This window comes from Ursus americanus, chromosome 16 (genome assembly GCF_024610735.1).
Source record: "Ursus americanus isolate L20-20 chromosome 16, mUrsAme1.1.p, whole genome shotgun sequence".
Lineage (NCBI taxonomy): Eukaryota > Metazoa > Chordata > Mammalia > Carnivora > Ursidae > Ursus > Ursus americanus.
The window spans coordinates 36149253-36174772 of record NC_142142.1 but is presented as its reverse complement, the minus strand read 5'-3'; the positions used below and the strand labels follow the sequence as shown (position 1 = coordinate 36174772).

Genomic DNA, 25520 nt, shown 5'->3' with positions numbered 1-25520 from the left:
GGCAGTAAAGTACTGGGTTTCTAGAAAACTATATTTCAGCGTGGGGTGAGGAGGAAGAGACAAACATTAAGGGCTTAAAAAATACAGAAATGAGGGGCGCCTGGGTGGCTCAGTCATTAAGCGTCTGCCTTCGGCTCAGGGTGTGATCCTGGAGTTCTGGGATCGAGCCCCACATCAGGCTCCTCCGCTGGGAGCCTGCTTCTTCCTCTCCCACTCCCCCTGCCTGTGTTCCCTCTCTTGCTGGCTGTCTCTCTCTCTCTCTGTCAAATAAATAAATAAAATCTTTTAAAAAAAATACAGAAATGAAATTTCCAGGTACTGAAAGTCCTACAGAGAAAGATGAAAACAGGGCCACGTGAGAGCAAAGGACTAAAGCACGGTTCTACTCCTGGACAGGGTCACACATGAGTCTTGAATGATGAGCTTTCTGAAGCTCTAAAAGAGAAGTGTTCCTAACAGAAGGAGGGGCAAAAGTGAAACCCATGGCTTAAGAGCTCACGTGCCATGTTTCAGAGACAGAAGGAAGGCTGTCGTAGCTGAAGCAGAGTGAGCAGAGGACAGCGAGGCAGGAAAGACGGAGAAGGGTATCATAAGCAGTTTGAAATCTGCTCTGGTTGCTGTGGGAAACCTCTGGAAGGTTCTCCTCAGACGTGTGCATGTGCGTGCGTTCACATGTGTGCGTGTGCACTGCCACAACTGAAAGAGGATGCGGTTTCATTTCATAAAGATCACTCCAGGTGCTGAGTGTAGAATATAGTGAGAAGGACCAAGGACAGAGCAGGACAAATGGCTAGGAGGCCGCTGCAATAATCAGGGTGTGAATGTCAGTAACTCAGAATTTAGTTTTAGCAATTGAGGTGGAAAAGAGTCGTCCTATTTAAGATCTGCTGTAAAAGTGGGGCCCCCAGACCTTACCGAATGGATTGGACGGGACATGTGAGAGCAAGAGAAGAAGCAAGGCTGAAGCAGCCCGAGCCACGAGGAAGGCAGCTACTGAAGAAGCTGGGGAGGAAGTGAGGAGACGCAGATTTGGAGAGGATAATCAATAACTCTATTGTGGACATTTCAAAGGCTTATAAAACATCTAAGTGCGTGTTCAGCAGGCAACTGGAAATATGAGACTCGAGCTCATGGAAGAGACCGGGGCTAAAAACAGACATTTGAGAGCCATCAACATATTACAGGGAACAGGATGGCATGACAGAACAAAAGGGATCCGAGGTGGCTCTTTTTGTTAAAACAAAACAAAACATACATATGGAGGTAGGTAGGTACATGGCATTTCAACGGCAATGGGCTTAAGAAGGTTGAACATTCAGCTTTGGGCTCCAATGTCTCACCCAAACTTTAAAAAAATCGTTTTCCTCTTTTCTGCCTCAGTACTCCCATCTATAAATGAACAGGATAATAGCACCACCCAAAGGCTAAGTGAGAAACGAGTGCTCACTGTCCTCCGAAGATTCCAGGGACCTCTGTAGAACACTTTCCCATAACCCAGTCTCTAAAGAAAGTTACTCTCCAGTGGTTATTAAAGATCTGCAAGGAAACTGTTCAGCTGTCTTTTTTTTGACAGCCTGTGACAGGATTCCTAAAACCATTGATTAAAAAAAAAAAACAGGGGCGCCTGGGTGGCACAGCGGTTAAGCGCCTGCCTTCGGCTCAGGGCGTGATCCCAGCGTTATGGGATCGAGCCCCACATCAGGCTCTTCTGCTATGAGCCTGCTTCTTCCTCTCCCTCTCCCCCTGCTTGTGTTCCCTCTCTCGCTGGCTGTCTCTATCTCTGTCAAATAAATAAATAAAATCTTTAAAAAAAAAAAAATAGAGTACATGATAAATACTAAAGAATTTTCTAGGTGTAAAAAAGGGCTGAATCATTTTTGCATTATCTTAGCAGCTACCGATCACTGCTGAATATAAACATCAGATATATTTCAATAGAAATGTCCTTCCTATGATAAGGAGATTTCATTCTATCTCACTGAGAAAAGTTTGGTCATCCCGCAGCGGCGGGGTCCATGCCATGATGTCCCCTAAGCACTGAATAGTTCCCACGTCCAACTAGAAGGTCTGAAATAATAGAGAAGAAATATATAAGGAAATAGGGATACTTCCAAAAGGCGTAGGGCAGAATGGAAAAAATTAAGATATTACTTATGTTGTTTAAAAATGCATTAAAACAATACAAGGTGTTTTCTAGAGGCATATGCACAGAAAGGCTCTGAAAGTGTGCATACTACCAAGAGGGATGGTTCCCAGGAGGGAGGAAACAATGGCGAGGACAATCAGAGACTTTATCTTTCTAATTTTTACATGAAAATTGTATTTATGTATTACACGGTAATCGATGTTAAAAAGAGACAATAACATAAGCCGGTGGATTTAATTCTAAAGAAAACCCAAGGATGGGATCCTGAGCCAAACAATCCCATAACAGCGGCAGAGAGAGGGGGCAAGAGAGGATCCGCCATTTACCGGATCGTTTCTTTGACTTCGAAGAGCCCTTGGATGACTTTTTGGGCTTCTTTATCCGTTGGTATTTCAGAGCCTCCAGCCTCTCAGGTGCAGCAGCATTCCCGGGTGCAGGTGGATGTGTTCTGGAAGGGACAATTAGAGAGGCACAGGTCAGCTCCCAGAAGAGGGAGCTTCTGAAGAGGGGCTGGAAGAAAACCATACAGCCGACCCACAGGAGGACAAAGTCCCAGGTGTCCGCAGTGGTTCCTTGACACCTCCCTCTTGATTGCTCCTGGAAGGGAGAAAGGCCGGTAGAAAGCTCCGGCAGTGGGAGGCCTGCCGCAGATGGAAACCACTCTATAGAGCAACCAGAAGACCTAAGAAAGGGAGAGAGAGACTTTAATAGTGAGCCTCATCACATTTCACTCAAACTAGGAGGAGGTAGGTCAGAGAAGAAAGCAGCTTCAATGCCCAAAGTTGTTAGCAATCATCACGACCAAGACCTTTAACTGAAAAGTAAGAGGGCAGGTTAAAGCAGGAGGTGAGGAACCCCATCCCAATGAACTGTCCTCCTCCAGAAAAGAGAAGGCCAGGACCAAATGAGAAACCCAATATCCAGTGAGAGGGAGGGTACATAAATCCCAGCCTCACTGGGCTTCTTCCCCTCCGTCCACCAGAGTCAGGCAGCACCCCAGCAGCTAACAGCAAAAAATACTTGTCATCTACCCACGTTTCAGCAGGGGGGTCTCCCTGACCCACTGTAGACCAGGCTCAGATGTCATCAGTCACGCACGAGAATAAAAGAAGGTGGAAGTAGATTATGACGGTTAGTGTCCCAATCTGGAGCCTTGCAAAGCCCTTGCCTTCGGTAGCAACTGTCCAGCGAATCTCTCCATTTTAAGATTCAGTAGAGAACTGGGGTTGGGAGAGATACCATGTACGTCGGTCTCTCCTTCCCCAGCCGCAGGGTGGATGCTGTCATGTGGATCGACCATGAGGTTAGACCAGAGCCCACAGTTCTGCTGGAGCCCATGCAGCCCCTGTGACAAAGTGGACCAAAGGGAGCTGACAGGAGGGACTGTCTGTGACAACCAGTTCATACTGGAGAGAATTTTTCAAGAGTCATAAAAGGAAATCTAGAAGACATGTTATCAATGTCATTTCTTCGCAAAGTAAGCCAAACTTGGAGCCCAAGGAATAAAGGCAGAGAAAGAGGAGCTGCTCTTTCTTTCCCGCCAGTGCTGGCATTAGCATGTGTTCCCTCTCTTGCTGGCTGTCTCTGTCTCTGGGAGTAGGACATCGTAGGGCCACAGTGCACTGAGGTGAATCGCACTCTTCCTCAGTCCCCATATCTACCTCTTCCAACTCCATCACTTTGGTTTTGGGTAAATCCTGATTAAAAGGAGGACAGCCAACCCTGCGAGGGGAAAAGAAGTGCCCCATGGTGAGCAGGCAATCCAAAGCAGAACAACAAATGACAGAGGGATGGGAGGTCTGCAGCCCCATCTCCCCAGTACTGGCCATACTTGTGGGGATGAAGGAAGAAAAGCCTTACAGACTCATTGTGGATAAGCCTCTGGTCTCTGGGGTTTCCTGCATTAACTGGCAATGAAGCAAGCTCCATCTTCTTTGGTGGATGTCATCATTTCATAGCTTTTTCGTAAATAAAGTATCAAGAAGCTTCCCCAAAGTTCAGGTCAGGGACAGCTTCTAGATTTTCCATATCCCCCTGACAGCACGGAACCCAGGGGCCCCACCTACACACACACACACAGGCCACACATGGGTCTTGGAGAGAAGTCCAACTCCCCATGAGAAGTCAGGTCTTCCACCCCCAAAGACCCAACCTGCAAATTCCCCATCCCCTCCTCCTTTAGACTCTACCCACAGAAATCCTACACAGCAGCAGGGGCGGCCGCAAGGGAATCTGGAAGGCGGGCAAAGGGTGGAGATGGCTAGGGTATGAGGGAGTATGACTCTGCAATGCTGGCGAGATGTCCTCACCCCCTTCTCATCCTTGACTAGGGCTTCTTCAGCTACCTAAAAGGAAAATCAAAGGTATGAATCAGCCGTTCCATTTACCTGTCTCCTGGTCCTGGCCAGCCTATTCAAAAAGACCACACAAGGTGAGCGATATGTGGTCCGAGGAGGCTTATGACAAGCAAGTGCCCCCAGGGAGCAGTGTTGAAACCACATAACCCAGGGTGACCCACGAGGGCACGACAGAAACTGGTTCAGGGCGCTCCAGAACATTCCTAGGTTTCTCCAAGCCAGGTGAAACTTCCAAGGATAGTATTACTAAAATTAACACATCATTACCTTTACCATTTCTATCACATAGCATTTATTTACCACTTACCATGCCAAGCACTGGTCTACGTTCTCTATAATAGTTTGCACTCATCCTTACCCTAAGAGGCAAATACTACACTGATCCTGTTTCTCAGAGGGAGAAACTGAATGCGGAAGGTTAAGCAGCTTGTCTACTAATCCAGTTACTCTGTGATAGAGCCAAGACTCTCAACATTAGGCTAAACTGCTCTTCCAACTTCCTCCTAAAGGAAACAGGTCCAGAAGCTATCTAGAAGGAAGCAGCACTCCTACACTTCACCGGAGCAGTAGTCACCTCGCCATGCTGCAGTAGTCCCTGACATTCTCTGCTTCAGTGGCACGGCCAGGGTAAGACATACCAGGGATGGGGAAAAGCTGGCTGAAGTTATATCTTCAGGCAAAAAGTCCCAAACAGTAATGATCCATGGAGGAGGGTAAGCCAATTTTCCCTTGTGAAACAGCCAAGCTCCAGCCCTTCCAGGACACCTGCTGTCCACCTGTTTTTGCTTTGGGCTCAGTGCTCAAACACAGAAACATGACAGAAGGTTCCTGGAGGCACCAAGACACTCTACTGATGCAGGAGGGAAAAATAAAAGCAAGTGTCTGGAAGGATGGGGCGGGGGGGGGGGCGGGGGGCAAAAATGGATCTTTATTTTCAGCAAATTATACAGAAAAGATATGTGAAATGTGGCCCAACTGACTTTACCTGCTGCATGTAAAAAGCCCTTTGGAGTCAAATTGCCTCTCTTTTCTAGAAGGGTGACCACGTCCCCAGTCAATATCCAGCCCACAGGGGACCCATCAGACAACGAAGCTTTTGGTGCTACTGTCTGTCAAACAGAGGAAGGCCTGGGTTAAGCAACTTCATCCTATCCCTGGAATCAAGTTGGTAAGTGAATCTGAGCTTGACCATTAGGCTACCCTGTTAGGACAGCATCCAACCCTGGGCTCTCTAAGAAATGGAGGTCACCGCTCTCTTCCCAATCCAATTCAATTCTCCTAAAACATACAGGAATCCAGCAAACTCTGGGGCTCTTCTCCTCACAGGAAGTAAGAGTACGAGGCCTAAAAGCTGAGAGGTTTTTCTGGATCTTCCATGTCATATGGAGTTCCCCCTAAACCCCAGTTCTCTGTCCCCATGATGTTTCTCTGCGGTTCAGAACTACCAAAAACTGCCTGGAATTTACTCTCTCTCTCTCTCTCTGTTTTCATAAAATCCATACGAAACCCAAATCACAACCATTTAGCCCGGGACCTTGGGTGCTTAGCTCTGTGCTTACCCAGAGTAGTGGAGAAAAGACACAGACAAAAAGTTCAAAAAGTAGGCAAACTACAGGTCAGAAAAGTTCGACTCCCCTGGACAGTTTCTGCCCTTACTGCCCTAAGGGCTGACCTCTCCAACAGTTGGTGGCTGTCCCCAGTCAGCAGGCAGGGGAAGTGATTTAAGGAGTGTTTTCCTCCCCTTCATAACTGCCTGACATCAGGCTCTGCTCGTCCGACCTTAGGCCGTGGAGGGGGGATGAGGAAATCCACTTGTATACGAGGCATGGCTGGGAAAAAGGTCCCCCCGCATTCTGCACTTACAAAACGGAAAGCCAGGATTGCAGAGGTCAGCTCCCACCCAGCTGTAATGATGGATGACAACTTCTCCACTGGGGTCAGGGGACAAACCCAGTGTTTGGCCTCAGGGCTCGGGAGAGACTTGTCTTCAAACAGGAGCTCCTTCCTACAGTCCTCCCAGTAAAAGGGGGGCCCCATCCACCCTCCCAGACCCACCTGATCAGACAGGCCAAAGTCGGCACTAACAGGAGAGGGGGCTCGAGGGGGAGGTGAGAAGAGGGCTGCTGCTGGTATGAGACAGGAAGCCGAGAAAACCGCCGGCCTCCCAGCCGGCCCCAGAAAGGGCAGGTGCAGCAGTACAACTCCCCGCTCCAAGATGGGAGTTGGGAAGAGGAGAAAAAGGGGAGAGAGAAAGGAGGAGGAGAGGTGGGAAGACCACTGCAGGTACGGGGGAGAAGGAACAGGAGAGAGACTGAAGGAAACAGGAACAGAGCAAGAACGAACGTAGACAAGACGTGTCACATCTTCTCCAAGCAAGACCGAGTGGAGACACATGCAAAGGCGCGGCATGAAGACAGCGTCTGAAGAGGAGCCTGACGCCTCCCAATGGCCCCAGCAGCTCCCGCACCCGGGGGAGGCTCTCAGCAAGCAGGAGTGAGCAGTGGCTCTGGCTGCCAGCACCATCAAGGTCTAACTCCGAGGCTGCGGGGAGCACTTTATTCTCCTAGGCTGGGGATGCTGACAGGCCCCCAAGGAACCAATTCGCCCTCATCGCTGCCCTTGGTTTCTGGGTTTGCCACAGCAGGGAGAGTGTGGTAGCTCAGCTCTCGGGTCTGGCGCAGTGGGGACATTGTGCAGAGAGGGGTCAACAACTGGGTGAGGGGAGTGGCGGGTAACAACGGGGAACGGGGTCCAGGCACTTTCCAGGAGTGGAGTGACAGCTGGTCCTGCAGCTATCACCTCTCCGGGGGTGACAGAGGGGTCCTAACTCGGGTTCAGGGGGGGAGAGCAGGGAAGGTGGAGGATGGTCCGGTCATTCTCACTCTGGAGCACCCACCCAGTAGGCCACAGGAGGCCCCTCATGATAGCCCATAACTCCTTCCTGACACCCTCCCTGCTCTCTCCAGTGCTAATGGCCGCAGTGTGGTCCCAACCAGCCTCAGACACAATCCCAGGGCCTCTTGGCTGTTAACAAGTTCGTAGCTGCAGGTCGTAAAGCGATGGCAAAGCAGTCCAGTCCTCCTTATGGGAGGCCACTCTTCTGACTGGAGGCTTAGAGTCCTGAGTTAGGATAATCAGCCTCCCTTGACATTTCTAGGTGGGCAAGGGACACAGATGCTTCTCACCAGAGAAACCAGCAAGCTCTCCTGCTCCCACACTGCTTGTTCCCAGAGGCACAGGCAATGGCATCCATGGCAAAAAGAAGCATCATAGTCACCATGAAAGACCGTGAGTCTCGGGTGACCTAAGCCTCTGTAAGAGACTTGACAACCCTCTAAAATGCCCACGTTCCTGAGACCTCCACCTGGAAGAACGCCAGAAGAGGACCAACCTCGGTGGAGAGCAGAGGAAGGAGCACAGTGCTTCGCTGCTCGAGTTCCTCCTACCCGGGAGAAGCCTGTCCTCTATCCCTGGGGACCTCCTCCCAACACCCTAGAGCTATGACCCAAGGAGATCAGGAGTGGCTACTATTGGGATCTTGAAAGCAATTTGGGCCTGAGGGCGAGGTCCACATCTCAGTCCTGTAACAACCAAGAATGGGCTACCGAAGGCAAGGGACATGGGAAGTGGTGACCTTCCCCTGCCCTTGCCCTCACAGGACTACAGGCGACCTGGTCCTGAGGATGACCCAGCTATTGAGGGAAGGAGCTGGGCCACACCCCAACCCTGGGCTCCTTGAGAATATTAGAAAGATCCCAAGAAGACTGTGAGGGACCAGCAACCCCAGAGGAAGATCTGAATCTCTGGGGGGCTAGGATAGAAGGGGGAGCACTATGCCTGAGGCTGCTGGGAAAACAGGGCAAAAGGGGGGGAGGTTCTGGATCTGAGTGTGGCCCTGATGTTTCCCAAAGTGCAAAGATGCGAAGCGGATTGTAGGCATTCTAGGCCCCGTGGGGTGCATGCAGGGTCCCAGGGGGCTTCTGTGGGAGGCCCTGGGTGTGTTGGCAGCAGGGGTCTGAGTGAGGAAAACTGCAGGGAGGCTCTGGGAGAGGCTCGGCATGTGGGGTGGGAGTCGGAAGCTGCAGCTAGGCGGTGCCCGAGCGCGGCCCGGTGAGGCTGTTGGAGCAGCATGATGTGGGGAACCCAGAAGCCGTGGGGTACAGAGCAGCGGAGGCTGCCGCCCACAGAGGGGGTGAGGGGACATGGTTTGGATTCCCCTGTAAAGGAAGCGATGGCCCTGCCAAAGCCCCGTCCGCCTGTCCACCCCCCGCCCCGCCCCAGCCGCGGAGCTCCCTTACCTATTGAGCTGAGGAGAGGCTTGTCTCGACAACACTGCCCAGATAGCTGAGATCAATCAGAAACAAAGCAGTTATCAACACGGGCCGTGGGGGAACCACCCACGCACACCCAGAGGGGAGGAGGGGAGGAGCACAGGGGCCAGAGAACCACAAGCGAGGCCAGAGAATGGGGTGAGGGGAAGGAGAGGAGAGAGACAGAGAACCAGACGGCACGATGGACGAGGCAGATGAGAGCTGCACGAAGCACAGAGGACAGGGCTCGGCGCACGGCATCGCCTGCACAGACAGAGGCCGGGCCCGTGGGCGCGCCACGCCAGGCGTCCTAGCTGGAGCTCTCCTCCACCTTCTCCACCTGCCAGGAGCAGGGGGCAGTGGGAGGAGAGGCTGTGCTTCCAGGTACCAGAGAGGGTGGGAGTGCATGGGGCAGGGGAAGGGCGCTGGGCTCCCTCCTCTCCAACCGCCTCCCATCCTGCCTACCACCAGGCCAGCCTCTTCTGGAACACTCTGCTCCCCCTGCACAGGCGGCCACATCAAGAAGAGAGACCAAAGGACGGAACCAGAGAGAAAGAGAGAGAGGGAGGGAGGGCAGGAGGGACCGGGGAGGCACTACGGAGACGTGGCAAGCCCGTCGGAGCAAGTCGGGCCAACCCAAAGAAGATGGAGGAGGAAGAAAGACAGACAGAAAGAAAGCCAGACTTGAGGAGGAAGGAAGGGAGAGGGGGAGGAGGAGGGAAGAGGGGGGCAGGGGAAGAAAGACGAGAGAAAGAGAGGCACAGACGGGCGTCCAGGCCGACTCTGGTACCTGGAATACCAGCGGCTACAGTTTAGAGTGTGCTCTCTCGGGCAGGCTGATCGCAGGAGCTTGTCTGTCTGTCTGTCTGTCTGTCTGCAGCTTCCTGCGAGGCACACAGGTTGGGGTAGGGTATGTGGCTCCGGGCACATAGTTCACAGGCCTGAGATTTTGCTCCCAGCCTCCAGGCTGTGCCCCCTGGAGCGTCTGTGGGAGGGGGTCCCACTCACTAGGCTGCTACGGGCAGGAGATTGGGAAGAGGAGCCCCAGGCCTGGCGGTCCAGGGAAATCAGGCTTCCGGGTCCTGCTTAGCAGGGAGGATGGGCCGGGGAAGGAAAGGAGGCTGGATACGAGGTCTCTGGGTAAACCCTGGAACCACCCCCAAAGCCAGGATCACGGGGATGTGGAGAGCTCTCCACTCTAAAAGTAACTGAGGTGACCACTCACTTGGAAACACCACACCCGCCCTCCCCCGCCGGCGTGTGTCCACTCCCCAACACCCTGGGGGCCTCCTGAGAGCTCCGGGCTGGGTGGAGAGGCTCCCTCGTGCTCCTGGCAGGGTACCTGGGCAGGTAAGCCCCACCCTCACCCCCAGGACCACACCCTGCTGATGCCAAGACCAGAACTCTCCCGAAGGAATGCTGCAGCATGTCCAGACAAGCCCTGTCATTTGGTTGACGGAAGGGGCGGAGGGGGGGTAAGGAATGGGGGGTGGCAGATGACCAGATGGAGGGGGGCGGGAGAAACACTCACCCTGAAGTAGATAATGGCGGTGGGGGGGGCTCTGGTCTGAGCAGTTCCTCCCCCATCCTTCGAGGGGAAGGCGTCTGTCCAAACACATCCAGGTTGTCCGCAGGCCCTGCAGGGCCCGGCGGAGGGGAAGGGTAGCCTGTGGCCAGCGTGGTGAAGCCCATGGTGGGCCGGTAGCTGGGGCTCCCGCTGCGGCTGCTCTGGGAAGGCGAGCCCGTGGACGGCGTGGACTTTCGAGAGAAGCTGACAGCGGCCGGCGGCTGCAGGGCGATCTCCGACATCTCTGCCTGCTGCAGGAGGCCCGGGCGGGGCCGGGCCCGGGCGGCAAGCTCGGGGGAGCCGGTGCGGGAGCTGAGGGGGCTTTGGGTCAGAGGCGAGAGCCGGGAGGGCTGTAGCACCACTTGATGTAAACTGGGCTCGGCGCGCCTGGCCTGCCGGGGGCTGGGCCGGGGCCGGGGCTGGGGCTCGTACCACCGGGTGTCCAGGCCAAATGTGCTGGGGCCGCTGTGCCCCCCGGGCTCGGCCGGCTCGGGGTAAGGCAACACGGGTATGCCCATACCTTGGCTGGTATGTCTTAGCTGCCCTTGGCTCACCAGAGGTTGCATAGGTCTGTCCTGCCACTTAGCAGAGGTGGGCACTGGGGCGGGGCCTCTGCCCGGCGACTTGCCCGCCCAACCCTTTGGCGCCTCCAGAGACAGGATGCCCGGGTAGGCCGCGGGCACCTGCAGGGAGGTGGGGGGCAGTCCTCGGGGGAGGCAGGCCTTGGGCTGCAGACTCTCGGCTACATCACAGGGGTGCAGCTGGTGGGGAAACATCATGGCTGGGGTTTCCAGTCCCCCAAAGGGGAATTCTGGCCGGCCCCAGGGCTCAGGGGAGCGCCCTCCTGTGGGTGTCTGAGTCAAGGGCAGCGTGCTGTTGGAAGCGTTCTCTCCGTTCTCCTCAGGAATGGTGGGGTGGCCGAAAGGCCCCTCAGTGTGCAGGGGTGGGGAGGACATGACCGAGCTCAAGGGGCTGCCCACTTCCGGCATGTAGAAGGGTGGCGGTTCCACCTCCCCAGGGCTGCTGCTGCTGAGGTACCCATAATACTGGCCATGGTGGAAGGGCCGGGGGGCGGGAGGTCTGGCCTGGCCTGTGGCCTGGAGCCGACCTTCCAGGCCGCTGGGGCCCTCCAGCCCACGGGGCTGGAACCGAGGGCTGTATGCTGGTGGTGGCAGGTAGGACTCCTGGCTGGATGACAGAGGGGTCAGCTGGGACTTCAGGGCAGCCACCGATGTGGGCACCAGCGGGTCCTCGTTCTCCTCGTCCGACTGGCGGAACTCAGGGTACATGTCCGTCTCCTCGGCAAAGGGAAAGCCTTCGATGCGTCTGCTCTTCATCGAGGGCTCCATCTCAGAGGGGTCCATCACAAAGCGGCCGTCAGGGCCTCTGCTGATGAGCTCAATGGGCGTCGTGGCCTCGGCCTCGGCCTCAGCCTTGGCCACGCTGTACTTCTTGCTGCTGATGGCCCTCTTGGTCTTCTTGTACAACGACAGCTCCTTCTCCCGGGTGGGACTCAGCATCCTCTTGGCTGCCGGCTGGCCTTGGTCGTCAGAGGACTCCGACGGGGCCCGTAGCGTGCGGATGCTCTCGGGGCTCACCTTGCCAGATGACAAGCTGTGGGGGGGGGTGAGTGAGGGAGCAGGAGCGTGAGGCAGGGGACGCCTGCTCTTCCACTTCTTTTTCTCCTCTTAACGAACAACCACAAACACCTAAGATAATACTCAAAAAAAGGGGTGCAGATGGGCTACATATTTGCACGTAAAATACTTTGACCAACGCTTCACTGTCTAAGTGTACGCCGGCCATTTTTTGAATGAATAACCACATTTCTACTTTCATTCCGCCCTGTCCCTCCCGTCTGCCCCACTCGGTCTCGTGGCACCTCTAACTTCATTCCCAGGTGCTCAAGAAATGCAACCCCATCTTCATACCAACTGAAGCAAAACACACTAAAAAGGCACATCTACTAGGAGGAAAAAAAAATCACAGAAACACATTCCAAAGCTAAAGAGAAATGGATTATCCACTAATTTGGACTGTCTAGACTACTGCTTCCTGTGTGAATGCGGACAACTTAAAAGTACCGTGCAGATCAGTGGACAGCAAACAGTTTAGAAACACCTGTCTGGGGGCTGAGTGGGTCAAATCACCTAACTGTGTCCACCTCCCACCTTCTGTCCACACACCACAACAGCGGGGGCACTTACGGAGACTCTAGGCTCTTTCTGCAGTGAGTGATGGAGAGTGGAGGATCTGGAAGGAAGAAGAAGGGGAGGAGAGCCTACTGAGGCCAGAGACACAAAACTCGTCTCAGGTGTCCACAGGGTCTGGAGCAAAGCCACCGAGGGGAGCAGCTCCTTCCAATGTTAAGTATCTTTGGGTCCAGTCCCGAGTCCCGTGCCCACCATGACACCTGCCCTCTCTCACACTCCGGCTCCATCACACCCTCCCCAGCATCCTTCTTCCTTCCTCCCTCTTCTAGATCAAGTCCCGCTGGCAGTTCTACCCGTAAGACCCCATTTCCCTATTTTCAAGGGGGCCCATGCTACAAGTGGGCCATCTCTTCCAACGGGGAGCATTTGAAACCGGGCCCCGTAGAGCGGGGTGGTGGGGGCAGACACCCACCTTTTTTGCGCTTGAGCTTACGCTTGCGCTGCTTGTTGACAAAGCAGGCGGCCAGGGTGCTGAACAGGATGGCGGCTGCCAAGAAGCAGATGGTAGCTACGATTCCAGCCAACACAGGCCGAGCTAGCCCGTCGTCAGTCAGGTCCGGCTGTGGGAAGATGTCTGCAGGGGGTGCGAGGAACATGCATGGCTCCTTCCTTCCCGCCCTCCTGTAAAAGCCCCCACCTGCTCTGACACCTAGCCCCCAAGCATCTTTCCCTACCTCTGCAGAACAGACAGTGTGAAGGCTCGGGCTCCATGCTCAACTCTAGCACTTGAAAAGGTTGGGATAGAGGGGGAAGACAGAAGAGAGACTAGTTTACAGAAGTCAAGGGATGGCTACAGAGCTCGTAAGGAAGGCATCACGTCCACATCTGACCCCACAGCGGTAATAATTTCAATAATGATGTCTACTTGGCTAGTGCTTTTTGCAAAGGGCTCTCGCGCACGCCACCACACACCCTCACATGAGGCCGACAGAGCACATGCTATCATCCTCTAAGGTAAAGAAACGGTCGCGGGCAGAGTTTGAGTGACTTGCTAACATAAATATTGCCTATGAGGGCCTGCACCACAACACGGTAACTCTGGCCTCCTGTGGGGATTTGCTGCCTTCTGCCATGCTGTCTCGACAAGACGAGAGCGTCCTGTGGAAGCACCTGGACAGTAACGCATGACAGCAGGGAGAAGAGGCTGTGACTACAGAATTCAGATCTGTCCATTTCTAAGTCATTACAGCACAGCCAAACGATTTCTACAGGGAGGGTGAGCATGTCCTGGTCATCTCAGGTTCAGAATGCTGGAGCCGGCAGGGACGTTCAACACAGGTCCAATTTCATTTTACAGGTAAAGCAGTGTCTCACTTTGTGCCCAGATCCATACAGCTCATTAGTAATGGAGCCAAGACTAGACCCCCATCTGCTGTACCCCACTTCAAAGTCAGTTCCGATAGAAAGTGCCACTCTTTAGAGTCCGTGGATTCTGAGATATTTGGCCAGAGCCCATCTTTCTGCTGAAAATAACAATGGATGAAAATAACCCAAATCACGCCGCTGAGTTGAGTGGGCAAAAGGAATGCTACAGCTTTTGGGAATGGGGGGCTTGGAGATGGGGGGCTGAGGTCTCTGTGCCTTCATTCACCCATGGGGAGTCTTCCCAGTACGTGGGCTTCCTTTCGGGTGCCAGACATTAAAGCCACTGAACACAGAACGGTTCACTGATGAAAACGCTCAAGTCTTCTATTCTGGCTGCAAGCTCTGTTCCCTGCTCCTCCAACTCTTGGAGCCCCCTCCCTGGAGGCAAACCAAGACAGGGTACTTTTGTAGGGAGGGAGGGAGGGAGGGAGGGAGGGAGGGAGGGAGGGAGGGAGGAAGGAAGGAAGGAAGGAAGGAAGGAAGGAAGGAAGGAAGGAAGAGAAAGGAAAGAAAAGAAAAGAAAAGAAAAGAAAAGAAAAGAAAAGAAAAGAAAAGAAAAAAGAAAAGAAAAGAAAAGAAAAAAAGGCCCATGGTGCCACAGTGTCTAACATGAGGCAGAAGTCACACCCCACAGCCCCCAGTGCTCTAGTACCACTTGGGTCCTCCCCTCTCCTTCCCCAAGTCTGCCTGCCCTGGTGCTTCTGTAGCTCTGGGAGTCCGGCTGCATGAGTTTCTTGGCCAAGCTCCTTGCCAACTAGCCCCAGAGGTCCTTGTGTGAGCAGTGCCCACGGAAATGGTGCCATTGCTTAATCACTAAGCAAAAGCCTCTTCCCATACCAAGGGGGAGTCACGTCACTGGGCAAGGGAGGGGCTCTGCTATGTTTCAGGAACTGTAGCTAGAGAAAGATGTGTAGAAATGGGACCAGAGCCAAGGGAAAGGAAGATAAATGGGGAAAATGCTAGGGAGTTGGCTTTATTTAGCCTGAAAAAAATCTAGGGAGACGAAGGAGTGGAGGAAACAACACCAAACAGCAATTTTCCAAATAAAACCACCATAATTATAAAGCAGTCTTATAATAGGCTTTCAACAAATATGTGCTGACCTGTTGTCTCTCTAATTCACCGCCCCAGTCCATTACAGAGGACAGCACTGGAGGAAACAGGGATTTTAGAGCAAAAGAACTTAAATCAAGTTCTTTTTGACTACTATCATGAGAAGACTGGCTACATTTCTTCCTGCAGCTATCTTATAGAAAGTGTCATAAATACAGCTCTTTAGTTGGAGAAATCCTGTCCATCGTGGAAGCAGAAGGATGGCTCGGAGGGCCTTAAGAAATGCTGTGACTCAGTTTCCACCAGAGCTCTCGTTGTTTCCACCTCAGCCACCCTCCCCATATTAGCTATCTTGCAAAGGACATCCACATGGCTCTTATGTCCCACAGTTGTAAGACAACATCCCCACCACCACCACCACCAAGTACCTGTGCTGGAGACGCCGGCGATGTTGCTGGGCTCGCTGATCAGATCCTGCATGACGGCCAGAACCCGGAATTCGTACCAGGTGTCCTACAGCCCCCGGGACAAGACCCTGTCAGTCTAGGGACCTGAGACAGCCACTAACCCACCACTGACCCTCCCCCACTCACGCTGCAATGATCTCTCATGGAACAGGGTACCCAAAACAGTGGCACACTGGAAGTGATGAACAACCAGCTCTCAGTTAAAAAAAAAAGTCCTGATTTCTAGCATTTGCCAATTTCCGTGGTAAAAATACTCCCACCGTGGCAGATTTCGATCTACAACTGTGAGGTCACTGAAAGCAGGAGCCCCCATGAGCCAGTTTACCACTACATGAGTGTTCAGGGAAGGAAGACAGAAAGATAGATGAGATTGTCTGTATCCATGAAATAAGCTGCTTCCTCTCTCCAGCTAGAGAGACATCAAGGTTCAAAGGTGGGCGGGGGGCAGCTGGGGAAAAAAAATAACGTATCTTCCTCCGGGGACTCTAAATTGTTAAAGCAGGGGTCCTTCCCTGGGCAAAGCTAGAAGACTATCCTTCTGGGAAATCCTTCGCCCAGCCCAAGTTAGACTCCTAGCAGGGAGTGAGGTCACTGTCTAGTTACACATTCAGGACTCCTCACCTGCCCTGCCCCGGCTTATGTCCATATGTGGAAAAAGCCCTCATGGCAATAAAAGTCCGTGCTGCCACACATGGTCCTGAGTCTGTGGGACCTCAGTTGCCATGACCTGAAGATCCCAGACCTTGGTAGCAGATCTGAGAATAAAGGAATTGGTGTGGCGGGGAGCGGGGGGGGAGCAGTACATGGCTGAGCCTCGTACACCTGACTTGGGTCACTCCAGAGACTCATGTCATGTCCAGAATTTGGGAACAGCAGCAGGGAAAAGCTCGGCACCTCACCTGTGACAGATCCTTGGCAAAGAAGTCTCCATCAGTGCCTGGGATGGCACCATCTAACGTCTCCCAGTGCTCCCCGACACGGTATTCCATGATGTAGCGGTCAATGGGAAAGCTGTGATTGGCAGGGGGGAGCCAAGACAGGAGCACACCCTGCTGGGTCCGGTTGGCTGTGAGGCACCTTGGTGGGGTAACCAGCACCAGGGGTTCTGGAGTTGTGATAGGGAATGCTGCCGCACAGAGGGGAGAGAGAGAGAGAGAAGGTATATGGCGGTGCTGAGGTCAATGCTCCCTCACCTCCCTACATGCTGTCTTCCGGCTCAGCATGTGTCCCTCAGAATGTGTCACATTCCCATGCATGAGTCATTTCAGGGATAAGACTGTCACATAAAAGAGCTCTCTTCACCCAAGGGAAGTGGCCCATGGGATTCTACTTTCTGAGCACTTCTAAAAGCATAGATGAGGGAATGGAGTCCCTCGAAAGGAAAGGAAAAAAAAAAGCAAAAAAGCTAACAAAGGGGAACCATGGGAGGAAGATAGAAGAATTAAATGTAATCTTTTAAATAAGATAATATCTTTAAAAAGATACTACAAAATGTATCTTATGTTCTCTTCTAAGGAAGTAGGAATGTCTTTCCAGAGCTCACTGTCTGCTCTCAATTGCCTTCTTGGCCCACGTGGGAAAACAAGGGCCAGGGAGGAAAGTTCCAGAGCTGGGGTAAGCATCCCATCACTGCTGCACCTCTCGGTGGCAGTAAAGGATCCAGGAATAGGCCGGCGGGGTGCCACTTCTTCACAGCTGCTCTGGGGTGGGATGGAGTGAGCCACTGGGTCCAGGAAGGAAGAGCTGGCATGACTAGACGATTCGACAGGGAGAACTGGCCACATGCCTGCCACCAAATGAGGCCAAGGACCAGAGGAAAGAATCGGCAAGAGGCAAGAGCACAGAAGGAGGACGGATTCCCAGCCTGCCCTGTGAAGCCACAGGAAGATACAGACATGTGGCTTAACAAGGAAGGATCAATGTCAAGCCTCTTCCTTAACAGGAATCTGGCCAAAAGTGCTCTGACGTGGGACAAGGCACTATGGTCCAGGCAAACGCCACAGAATAGCATGACAAGTCCTTCCTCTGAGAGCAAATGATATGATTACGTAAAGTACGTAGGAAGGCGCCTGGCACATAGTAAGCAGTAAAGTTAGCTGGTAGACCATCACCGCCATTACCGTCTTTACCCAGCTCCTCCAGGAAATACCCCCAAGACATCCCAGCCTGGGGCCCTCACCTAAAGTGTTCACAGTGACCACCTCACTGAAGGCGCTCGTTCCCAGCTTGTTCTGGGCCAGGACGCTGAACTGGTATGCTGTCTCAGGCTCCAGGGCATCCACTAGCAACCAGCTGGGTCCCGGTGGCACTGGCAAAGACAGCCAGTCATGGGGCCCAAACTGTGCCCGCTTCATCCTGGCCAAAAGAAAGAGAGAGGATCGGGGACAAGGGGGTGGGGTGGGTTACACTGGAGACGCGAGAGTGCATGCAAGTTCCTCAAAGAGGTGGCGGTGGGCAGACCTGGCCTTCCCAGGCTTCGGGACAGAAAGAGGTAATGACGAAGGTGGGCTGACCTACCCAACTTCGGCTGTCCCAGGTCATCAGCCACTGCTGGTACCTCCTCTGCTAAGAGGAGCCCTTAGGTATAAGTGACACTCAAGGTCCTGGTCAAACTACCAAGTGAATTTTGGGAGAATCTCACCCTGGTCACAACCCTGAGAATGGCTCTGCCTTGAGAGAGTCAGGACATGAGAAGCAAGGCAGGAACCCTCGTGGGAAAGTGAGAATGAGCAACTCAGCAATGGCAGACGAGGGAAAGAACCCAGGTGACCTGAGCTGCGCACCCTTCCCGGCACAGCCAAAAGTGGGACGTCAAGTAACCCAGAGGGCTCATTTAGCCCAACCCGCTTTGAGTCATCTGAGGAAGTCTAGCGTATATGACAAAAATAACCAGGGGTTTCCCCACAGTGAGGACCAGGATCCTTAAGTCCTTAATGGTTAGAACTCACCATCAAGGGGAAGGTCACGCTGTGTGTGGAGAACCCTGGAACTAGGAGTGAAGGGTAGGCCTTGTTCTATACCGCCCACCTAACTCTCCGTTGGCAATGAAGCCGGCGGTCTACAGGTGCAGTGCCCCACTTCACCACGGGGAGGAGACATCATCCTATGGGACTGAGACCCTGGGCCGCTTTCTTCTTGCAGCCCTGAGCTACAACTTCGGGGACGCCCGCCCACCGGGTTCCCTCTATGTTTAAAGGCTCACTACCATGAATGCTCAGGAGTTTGAGCTGAGGCAGCAGAAAGCACAGCAAAAAGGAAGCTAGTGCCAAATGTCTGAGTCAGTACTGGGAGCGTCAGAGGCAATCCGGATGAGAGCAGGGAAGACCTCCCCAGACTTTGCAACCACCCATACCCCCCACCCCGGCCCCGGGCACCAAGCAAGTGAGCAAAGTGTAATAAAGCGGTGCAAATGAGCAGCAGCGTGGAGCAGGACCGCAAGCAGTGAGGGGAACCCCAATCTATGCCCACACCTGCCACCTCGACGTCCCCAGAGATGGCCCGGCCGTGCCAAACACCCTTCCCTGGACACACAGCCACCTGGCAGCACCATGATTCTTGCACTGGTCACCTGACAGCGCTGTCAGGAGCACCCCTTCTTTCGCCAGGCCGCCATCCCCCCCACCTCTGGAGGACCAGAGATAAGGGTTGGAGGATGTTCTGGTTGCAACTCAGAGAGCTCCCCACGCTCACCATCAAGGTCCAGGGTGTCTATCCAGAACTCCAAACCCCTAGGATATTCAGGACATATCCACCAAATCACCATGATGGGAAAGAGGGCAGCTTCCTCTCAACCTCCCTTGCTGTGGAGAAGTGTATCAGGGGCTCGCCCTGACTCTCCACGAGTTGCCCTCTGCAGGGACATTTCCTCCTTCCCAGGCTCTGGGTGCGCCTGACTGGGAATACACACCCAGATGCGGCTGGTCTGAAAAGGAGGAAGTGGGAGGACTCATCCTTCCTGCACAAGGATGTCCCACGCTGCAGGTGGCCAGCTCCTGGCTCAGGATAGGAATGTGTGGGGAGAGATATCCTTGGGGAATGGGAAGGAGGTCAGCTATGGCTCATTTCTCCACCTTTTCTGGGCCTCCTGACCTCAGCCTGATTTGTACATCTTTGAGATCCCTTACCCACCCCAAGGCTTAGGCAAAGATCTCAAATCACTACATCTGGTCAAATTAACAGCAGAGATAGAAACACAATAGAGACACGGGGTCCTAGAGAAAATGGAGATGCTGAGGACAAGGCCAGAAGGCAAGCACCACTTCAAATCGGTTTCTGGAACCACTGGGGAAGTGGCAGAAAAAAATCAGACTCCAGGCTTCCGGCTGGGCTGTTTCACAACGCCCTTGAAGATGAGGAGTCACTTCCAGACTCCAGAGGACAGAGGGACCTAAAAGAAGCATGAACCAAGGACACAAAAAGGGGTCGTGAGATAAGCTGGGGAAAGAGCCGCAGAGGGTGATGGTCACTTCAGGCAACAACCTGAACTGGCATCCCAAACCCTGCAGGCTGGGAATGCAGAACGTCCGGAATCCCTCAGACAGACACACCCCTCCCCCACAAGACCTAGCCACTGCGTCCACACACCTCACTGCCTGGAGGTCTAGCACGCGAAGAACCACAGCCTTCTCATAACGTCCACCCACCCCAGGGACTGACTGAAGTCGGGGGTTGGGGGAGGGAGAAGCAGAGAGCAAAGCATGCGGGGGTGACTCACAGAGGTCCGTACCAAACTGAGAATGTCTGCTCGAATCCTCCATCATAGCCTGGCTCCCAGGACACGTTGGCAGTTGTCATGGAGACCTGGACCCGGACACTGCCCGGGGCATGGGGGCTGGTGCCTGGAGACCAAGTGAAGTCCTCTCAGACTGAAATGAGCTGGGCCCAGTGGGCTGGGCACCCACAGTGGCACTGCGCAGTACCAAAATGCAGTGCCCCGAGTGCAGCGCTTGGGGACAGGGACGCTCTGAGGAGCGGACGCCCTGAGCAGCAGGGCTGCACGAGAAAACCCGTCCCCCCTGTGCCGTCCAGCCCTTCTAGCAAGACATGGCATGAGCACCAGGACTATGGCCAAAGGGAAACCACAACCTTCATCACCCCAGGCCACAGTCCTGTGCTCACCTGGCAAACACAGAGACGCTCTCCCTTAAGGTCACAGGCAAAGCCAAAAAGCCCCTGTCCTGTAAAGTTCTCTGGCCTCATGAGATAGCCATATTCCACCCGAACATCACAGTGAGAGGCAGCACAACACAACTGTTACGAACTTCATCTTGGGTTCGAGTCCTGGACCCAACACTCATTAGCGATGCGATGCTCGGTGAGGCGTGCGATCCACGCCAGCCTTGGTTTCTAATGGATGTACGCTGGGGACTTAGCAGCTCTCGCCTCATAGGTTATAAACGATGGGGCACCACTTGGTACAGAGCCTAAAACTGGTGGCAAACACTCGAAGTGCTGGCCACTGTTACAACCAGCTGTCCGTCCCCAGAGGGGCAGGCTACCACGGTACATGCTGAGGTCTTAGGCACACAGGTCAGGCATAAGTGGAAACATAATGCCTGGCACCCCAGGAAATGGGAACGCCAGGAACCTCCATGCCAAGCCCAGCCTATGGAGCTCAGCACACGCGTGCCTCTCAGATCCCCCTCATTCTGTTCTTCCAGCTCCCCTCCTAGGCCCTAGACACAGACCTCTGAGCAATTGCTCCTGCCCACGCCCCTGCCCCATTTCTGTGTGGCGGTGCTCCTGGGTACATTCTGCCAGAAAAAGATCTCCCAGGGACAGAAGCTATGTCACCTTCCCTGTTGCAGAGTCTACAGAGGGCTAGGGCTACACGGGGCAGGCTCTGGGTTCAGGGGTGGGCTGATTCAGGAAAGACGCCCAGAAAGGGTGGACAGTGCCCAGCACCCAGACCACAGCCCTCCTGCCCACAGCCCCCATACCGATGACGGTCAGGTGGGTACTGGCAGTGATGCTGGTGACCACGTTGGTGGCGATGCACTCCCACTCCCCGTGGTCCTCCTTACTCAGGGCTCGGAACTGGAGACTCCCGCTGGGCAGGGCATTGTGCTTGCTTCTGCTGGGCTTCCCTACCTTAGCCAAACAAGGGGGCAAAGAGGAAGGCAGGAGCGGGGCGGCAGGGGAGGAACCAGGTCGACAGGGAAGAAGAGAAGCCACCAACATGTCAGAAGTCCCAGAACAGAAAGAGAGCAGAACCCAAACACTCGCCTGCACCCACCACCGCCCCTCCTCTAGAGGGCCCATCCCTCTAGTCAGCCCCGCTACTCAGCACCTGGCCCTGTCAGAACAGAGCCACTAGAGGTCTTGCCCATCCGCCACACTTCCCAGGAGCTCCAGAACCCAGAGGTACCTTTCTCCATGTGATGACAGGGAAAGGGTCCCCTGCAGCAGCGCAGGGAATGAGCAGCTCCCGGCCGGCCTCTTGCCTATATTCCCAGCCTGGTAGCACCGTAAAATACGGGGGGTCCTAGGGAGAGCATAGCAAAGCCATGAAGTCGAGCGTTTCGGGTGCCCACTCCCACGGGGGCCACTCTCAGCCCCAGGCCTCACCTTCAGGACAAGCCGTGCGGGAGCAGACTGGCCCATGGTCCCCAAGGTGTTGTAAGGCACACAGGTGTAAGTGCCAAGGGCCTCCTCTGTGGCCTCCTCGATCCGAATGGAGCCATCCTCCATCAAGGTCCAACCCAGGTTCTGCCGGAGCACAGACAGCAGAGTGGGGAGCAATGGTCAGGGGGCAGAAGTTCAGTCTCGGCCCCTGGGTCCCGGCCCCCTCAAGGCCAGACCTGAGCAGAGCAGCAGCTAGCCTGGGCCGGGGGCTGCCTAGTGCCCTGGGAGAATGGCAAAAGCTCTACCAGACAGCAGGCCCCCACAGGAAGCCGCTCTCCTTCCCCAGAGACTTCTGGTGGGGAGTGGAGGAGTCCTGGCAGGGACCCAGACCCTCAGAGGCAGCATCTCAGCGAAGGAGTGTGTCTCCCTGTGACCCCACATGCATCGCTCTAGCACCTTCTCGACCTGCAGGGGGCGGCCATCCTTATTCCACTTGACCACGGTGGCCGGTGGCTCTGCATCCACAGGGCATCGGATATAGCCGTGAATTCCCACGGGCACGTAGATGACGGGGGGCATGTTGAGGACACGGGCTGGGTCTGCAGAGGGGTTGCGTGGGGTGAGAGAGAAGAAAGGCATGAGGGAAGTCAAGGAGTGAGAATTCTGGGCAGGGGACCAAGACCCCACACACACCCCCGGGGTCTCCTACGGACACCCCGTCTCTGAGGAACTGCCATTCACACCCACCCACCCATTCAGTAAACTCTGCGTGACGGTGTCCTCGGTGCTCACAACAGTGCCAGGTGCTGGGACCACCACAAGGAACAAGACAGACAAACCCCAGAGGCCACAATGGGCTGCCCCAATGCAGCGCAACCTGCAGGCTGCTTTTGTCTGTCCTGCCGACTGCATTCTTCAGAACAAAGGCATGTTTTGGCCTGCTGCGCTCCATGGCACTCCTCAAACGCGCTTCTACGCATGGAATGAGTTGCAGAACAAGCAGAACAAGGACATCGTATCTCCAGGCCCTAGACTCCAAACTCCAAGTCAACGTTTAACCACACCCTCCATCAACTTGCTTATCCCAAGTCTCTCTTGGACAGCAAGCCGCTCTCAGTCCTCATCATAAGCCAGAAGAGGAACGTCAGTTCTATGTATAAGGTGTTCAGAGGCATGACCACCCGTGGTTCTTTTCTCTCCTCTCCATTGTGCTAGTTGCCCAGCCCCCCTCAAGCCTCAGTTTCCCCTCTGCGGTTGGAATGCAGACTCAACCTTGGCCAAAGAACGGATGAAAGTTTAGGTCTCAGGAGAGCAGCAGGAACAGCACATCCTGTGATGTGGGTGACTCACCACCTTTCGATTCCCCCAGTTTCCCCTGAGGGCTACCAAGGAGAAAGATCCAGAACTTCCAGTGAGGCAGTGAGGATGAATGAGCTGGTATCTTTTAAGCATTTGGAGCTCTTCAGAGAACAGCATTACATAAATACCAGGCCGAGTTATATATTTAGACATAGCTTCCTACTTTTGTATGTAGAGTTTTTTTTTTTTTCCTCCAAGATTTTCAAAGGGTTTATGAATGGGAAATACTCTGAACACTGCTTTTTAGCAGAAATAAAGATCCTTGTCTCACCCACCTGAAAATCTCACCCCCCGGATTCTCTTTGAAGGCAACAAGGAGGTAAAAAAGGACAAGTGGGAGTGGGTGATGGTACTGGGGAGAGATGAGGAAACCACACACCCCTCTCGGCAGAAAAATGGCCCATGGCTTCACGGATGGGGGGCTTACTCCTGGTAAGTTCATCATCCTTCTGAAGACGACCCCTGTTGGCTCTCCCCTCTGCCACTGCCACCTTCTTGCCCAAGTGACATAGCCAGACGAGATGCTACTCCAAGCGGGCTCTTCCCTTCCCCAGGCCCCTTCACACCTAGCACAGCTTGGGGCACAAGCTAAGTCACATGCAAATAGCTTCTTGACCAGATTTTTCCTACTGCAGGTCTGGGCAGGACAGGCCTGAGGTCCTGGGTCACATCACATCGTTTTTCTTGGGCCTCATAGCCTTTCAAAACTGGGGACCCCTAATGTAGCGTGCTGAAAGCCCTTTTAAGTTGACAACAGTGGAAATGGTGAAATGTCGCCTTTGTCGCCGCCGCAAAGTCACTGCATCGAGAAGAAAATGATGAGAATGTGAGGTTAGCAGCTGAGCGGGGCTCCAAGGTCCATCCTGGCTCCGACACCCCAGCGCCCATTCAACAGGAGACAAGGGCAAACACCCAGCTCTGCAGAGTGGCTTCGGAGACAGCCCCACCTCCTGGGGTCACGACTGTTCTTCTGCTTGTTCTCAGCTCAAATGCTGACCCAGGCATCTCCAGACTGCTCACCTTCTCACCCTGCTGCTGCATGCCCTTGGGGGCGAGCGGCTCTCCCACACCAGCCCTCAAGTGATGGAGAGCCTGTCACCTACAGTAACAATGCAGCGCCTTTGTTGTTTGAGTGACAGGGCCATGCACAAATCAAAAGGAAGAAATTAATCCTCATTACTCATCTTTCTCTCTCATTCTCACAATGATCAGCTTGCCAGGGGGTGGGAAAGCATTGACTATGCTGACGGAGTCAAGATTAGCAAACTGAATTATTGTGCTTGCACAAAAGCCCTCGATTGTTCCGGCGTGAGGAGCGGCTCATCCGTTTGGATCTCTGGCAGCCCTAGAGAAGAGCAAGGAGAACCAACAGGGAGCCAAGCGTTGGCAGAACTAGATCAAGTCACCCCAGAAGGGGGCTCTGTCCCCCTCGCCCCACCCGCTCGTCCGCAGTGGGGGAAGGCGTAGGGCGGGCAGGAACTCTCACCCGGCATCAGCGTCACCTACCCTCCCTCACATCCCTGAGGGAGTAAAAGCACCAGACAGCATCTTGTTCGTGGTCCAGAGAGAGGGGCTGGCTAGCATTCAACGCACGGACAACTGCTCAGAAGGTCTGCAGGTCCTTGACTCCAACATAAGCTTGGCTGACGGAATGAGTCAGCTAACACGTGTAGCGATGTGTGGCCCACAGAAGGCGCCCAGCAAGTGTGAGTTCCACCTCAACTGACCAGTCCAGGTCTTGGCCTCCTGTCGGGCCGTCCCTGTTTCCTGCCATTCCTCTGCCCACATGCCCTCAAATGGCCCTCGCTCTCTTGCTGTCCTTCAGCCTCCAGCACAGCTAACGAGGCCTGCCTCCTCTGGAACCCCTACCATGCGTAGCTCTGCCTCGCCCCTACTCACACTGCACAGTTAAGTACGCTGAGGCAGAGGGGGAGCGGCCCAGGCTGTTGCTAGGGACGCAGGTGTACTTCCCCGCATCCTCAGGCTTTACCCGGAAGATGATCAGAGTCCCATCAATCAGGATCCGCACTCTCAACTTCAGGTCGCTGCAAACACACAAGGAGACAAGGAGGGGCGGGGTTGGCACGGAGGGAAGAGGGTCTTCCGCGACACCGAAGAG

General features: G+C 54.3%; 1 protein-coding gene across 2 annotated transcripts in view; it reads right to left on the bottom strand.

The window, feature by feature from the left end:
- The window catches only part of IGSF9B (immunoglobulin superfamily member 9B), a 53468-nt gene that overhangs the window by 7071 nt on the left and 20877 nt on the right, over positions 1-25520 (bottom strand). Inside the window, exons 7-20 of one of the 2 annotated variants that reach the window (XM_087868268.1) lie at positions 25301-25446; positions 22499-22641; positions 22046-22186; positions 21846-21962; positions 21418-21568; positions 20205-20316; positions 17658-17833; positions 16378-16604; positions 15440-15524; positions 13006-13167; positions 12588-12633; positions 10345-11994; positions 8802-8847; positions 2461-2594 (exon numbers count right to left, since the gene is read on the bottom strand). In XM_087868268.1, coding sequence (XP_087724394.1) covers positions 8802-8847; positions 10345-11994; positions 12588-12633; positions 13006-13167; positions 15440-15524; positions 16378-16604; positions 17658-17833; positions 20205-20316; positions 21418-21568; positions 21846-21962; positions 22046-22186; positions 22499-22641; positions 25301-25446 — 3202 coding nt within the window. In that variant the 3' untranslated portion in view covers positions 2461-2594. Of the gene's footprint in view, positions 1-2460; positions 2595-8801; positions 8848-10344; positions 11995-12587; positions 12634-13005; positions 13168-15439; positions 15525-16377; positions 16605-17657; positions 17834-20204; positions 20317-21417; positions 21569-21845; positions 21963-22045; positions 22187-22498; positions 22642-25300; positions 25447-25520 lie in introns of those variants that run through there. The other variant, XM_045790830.2, reaches the window with a different exon arrangement.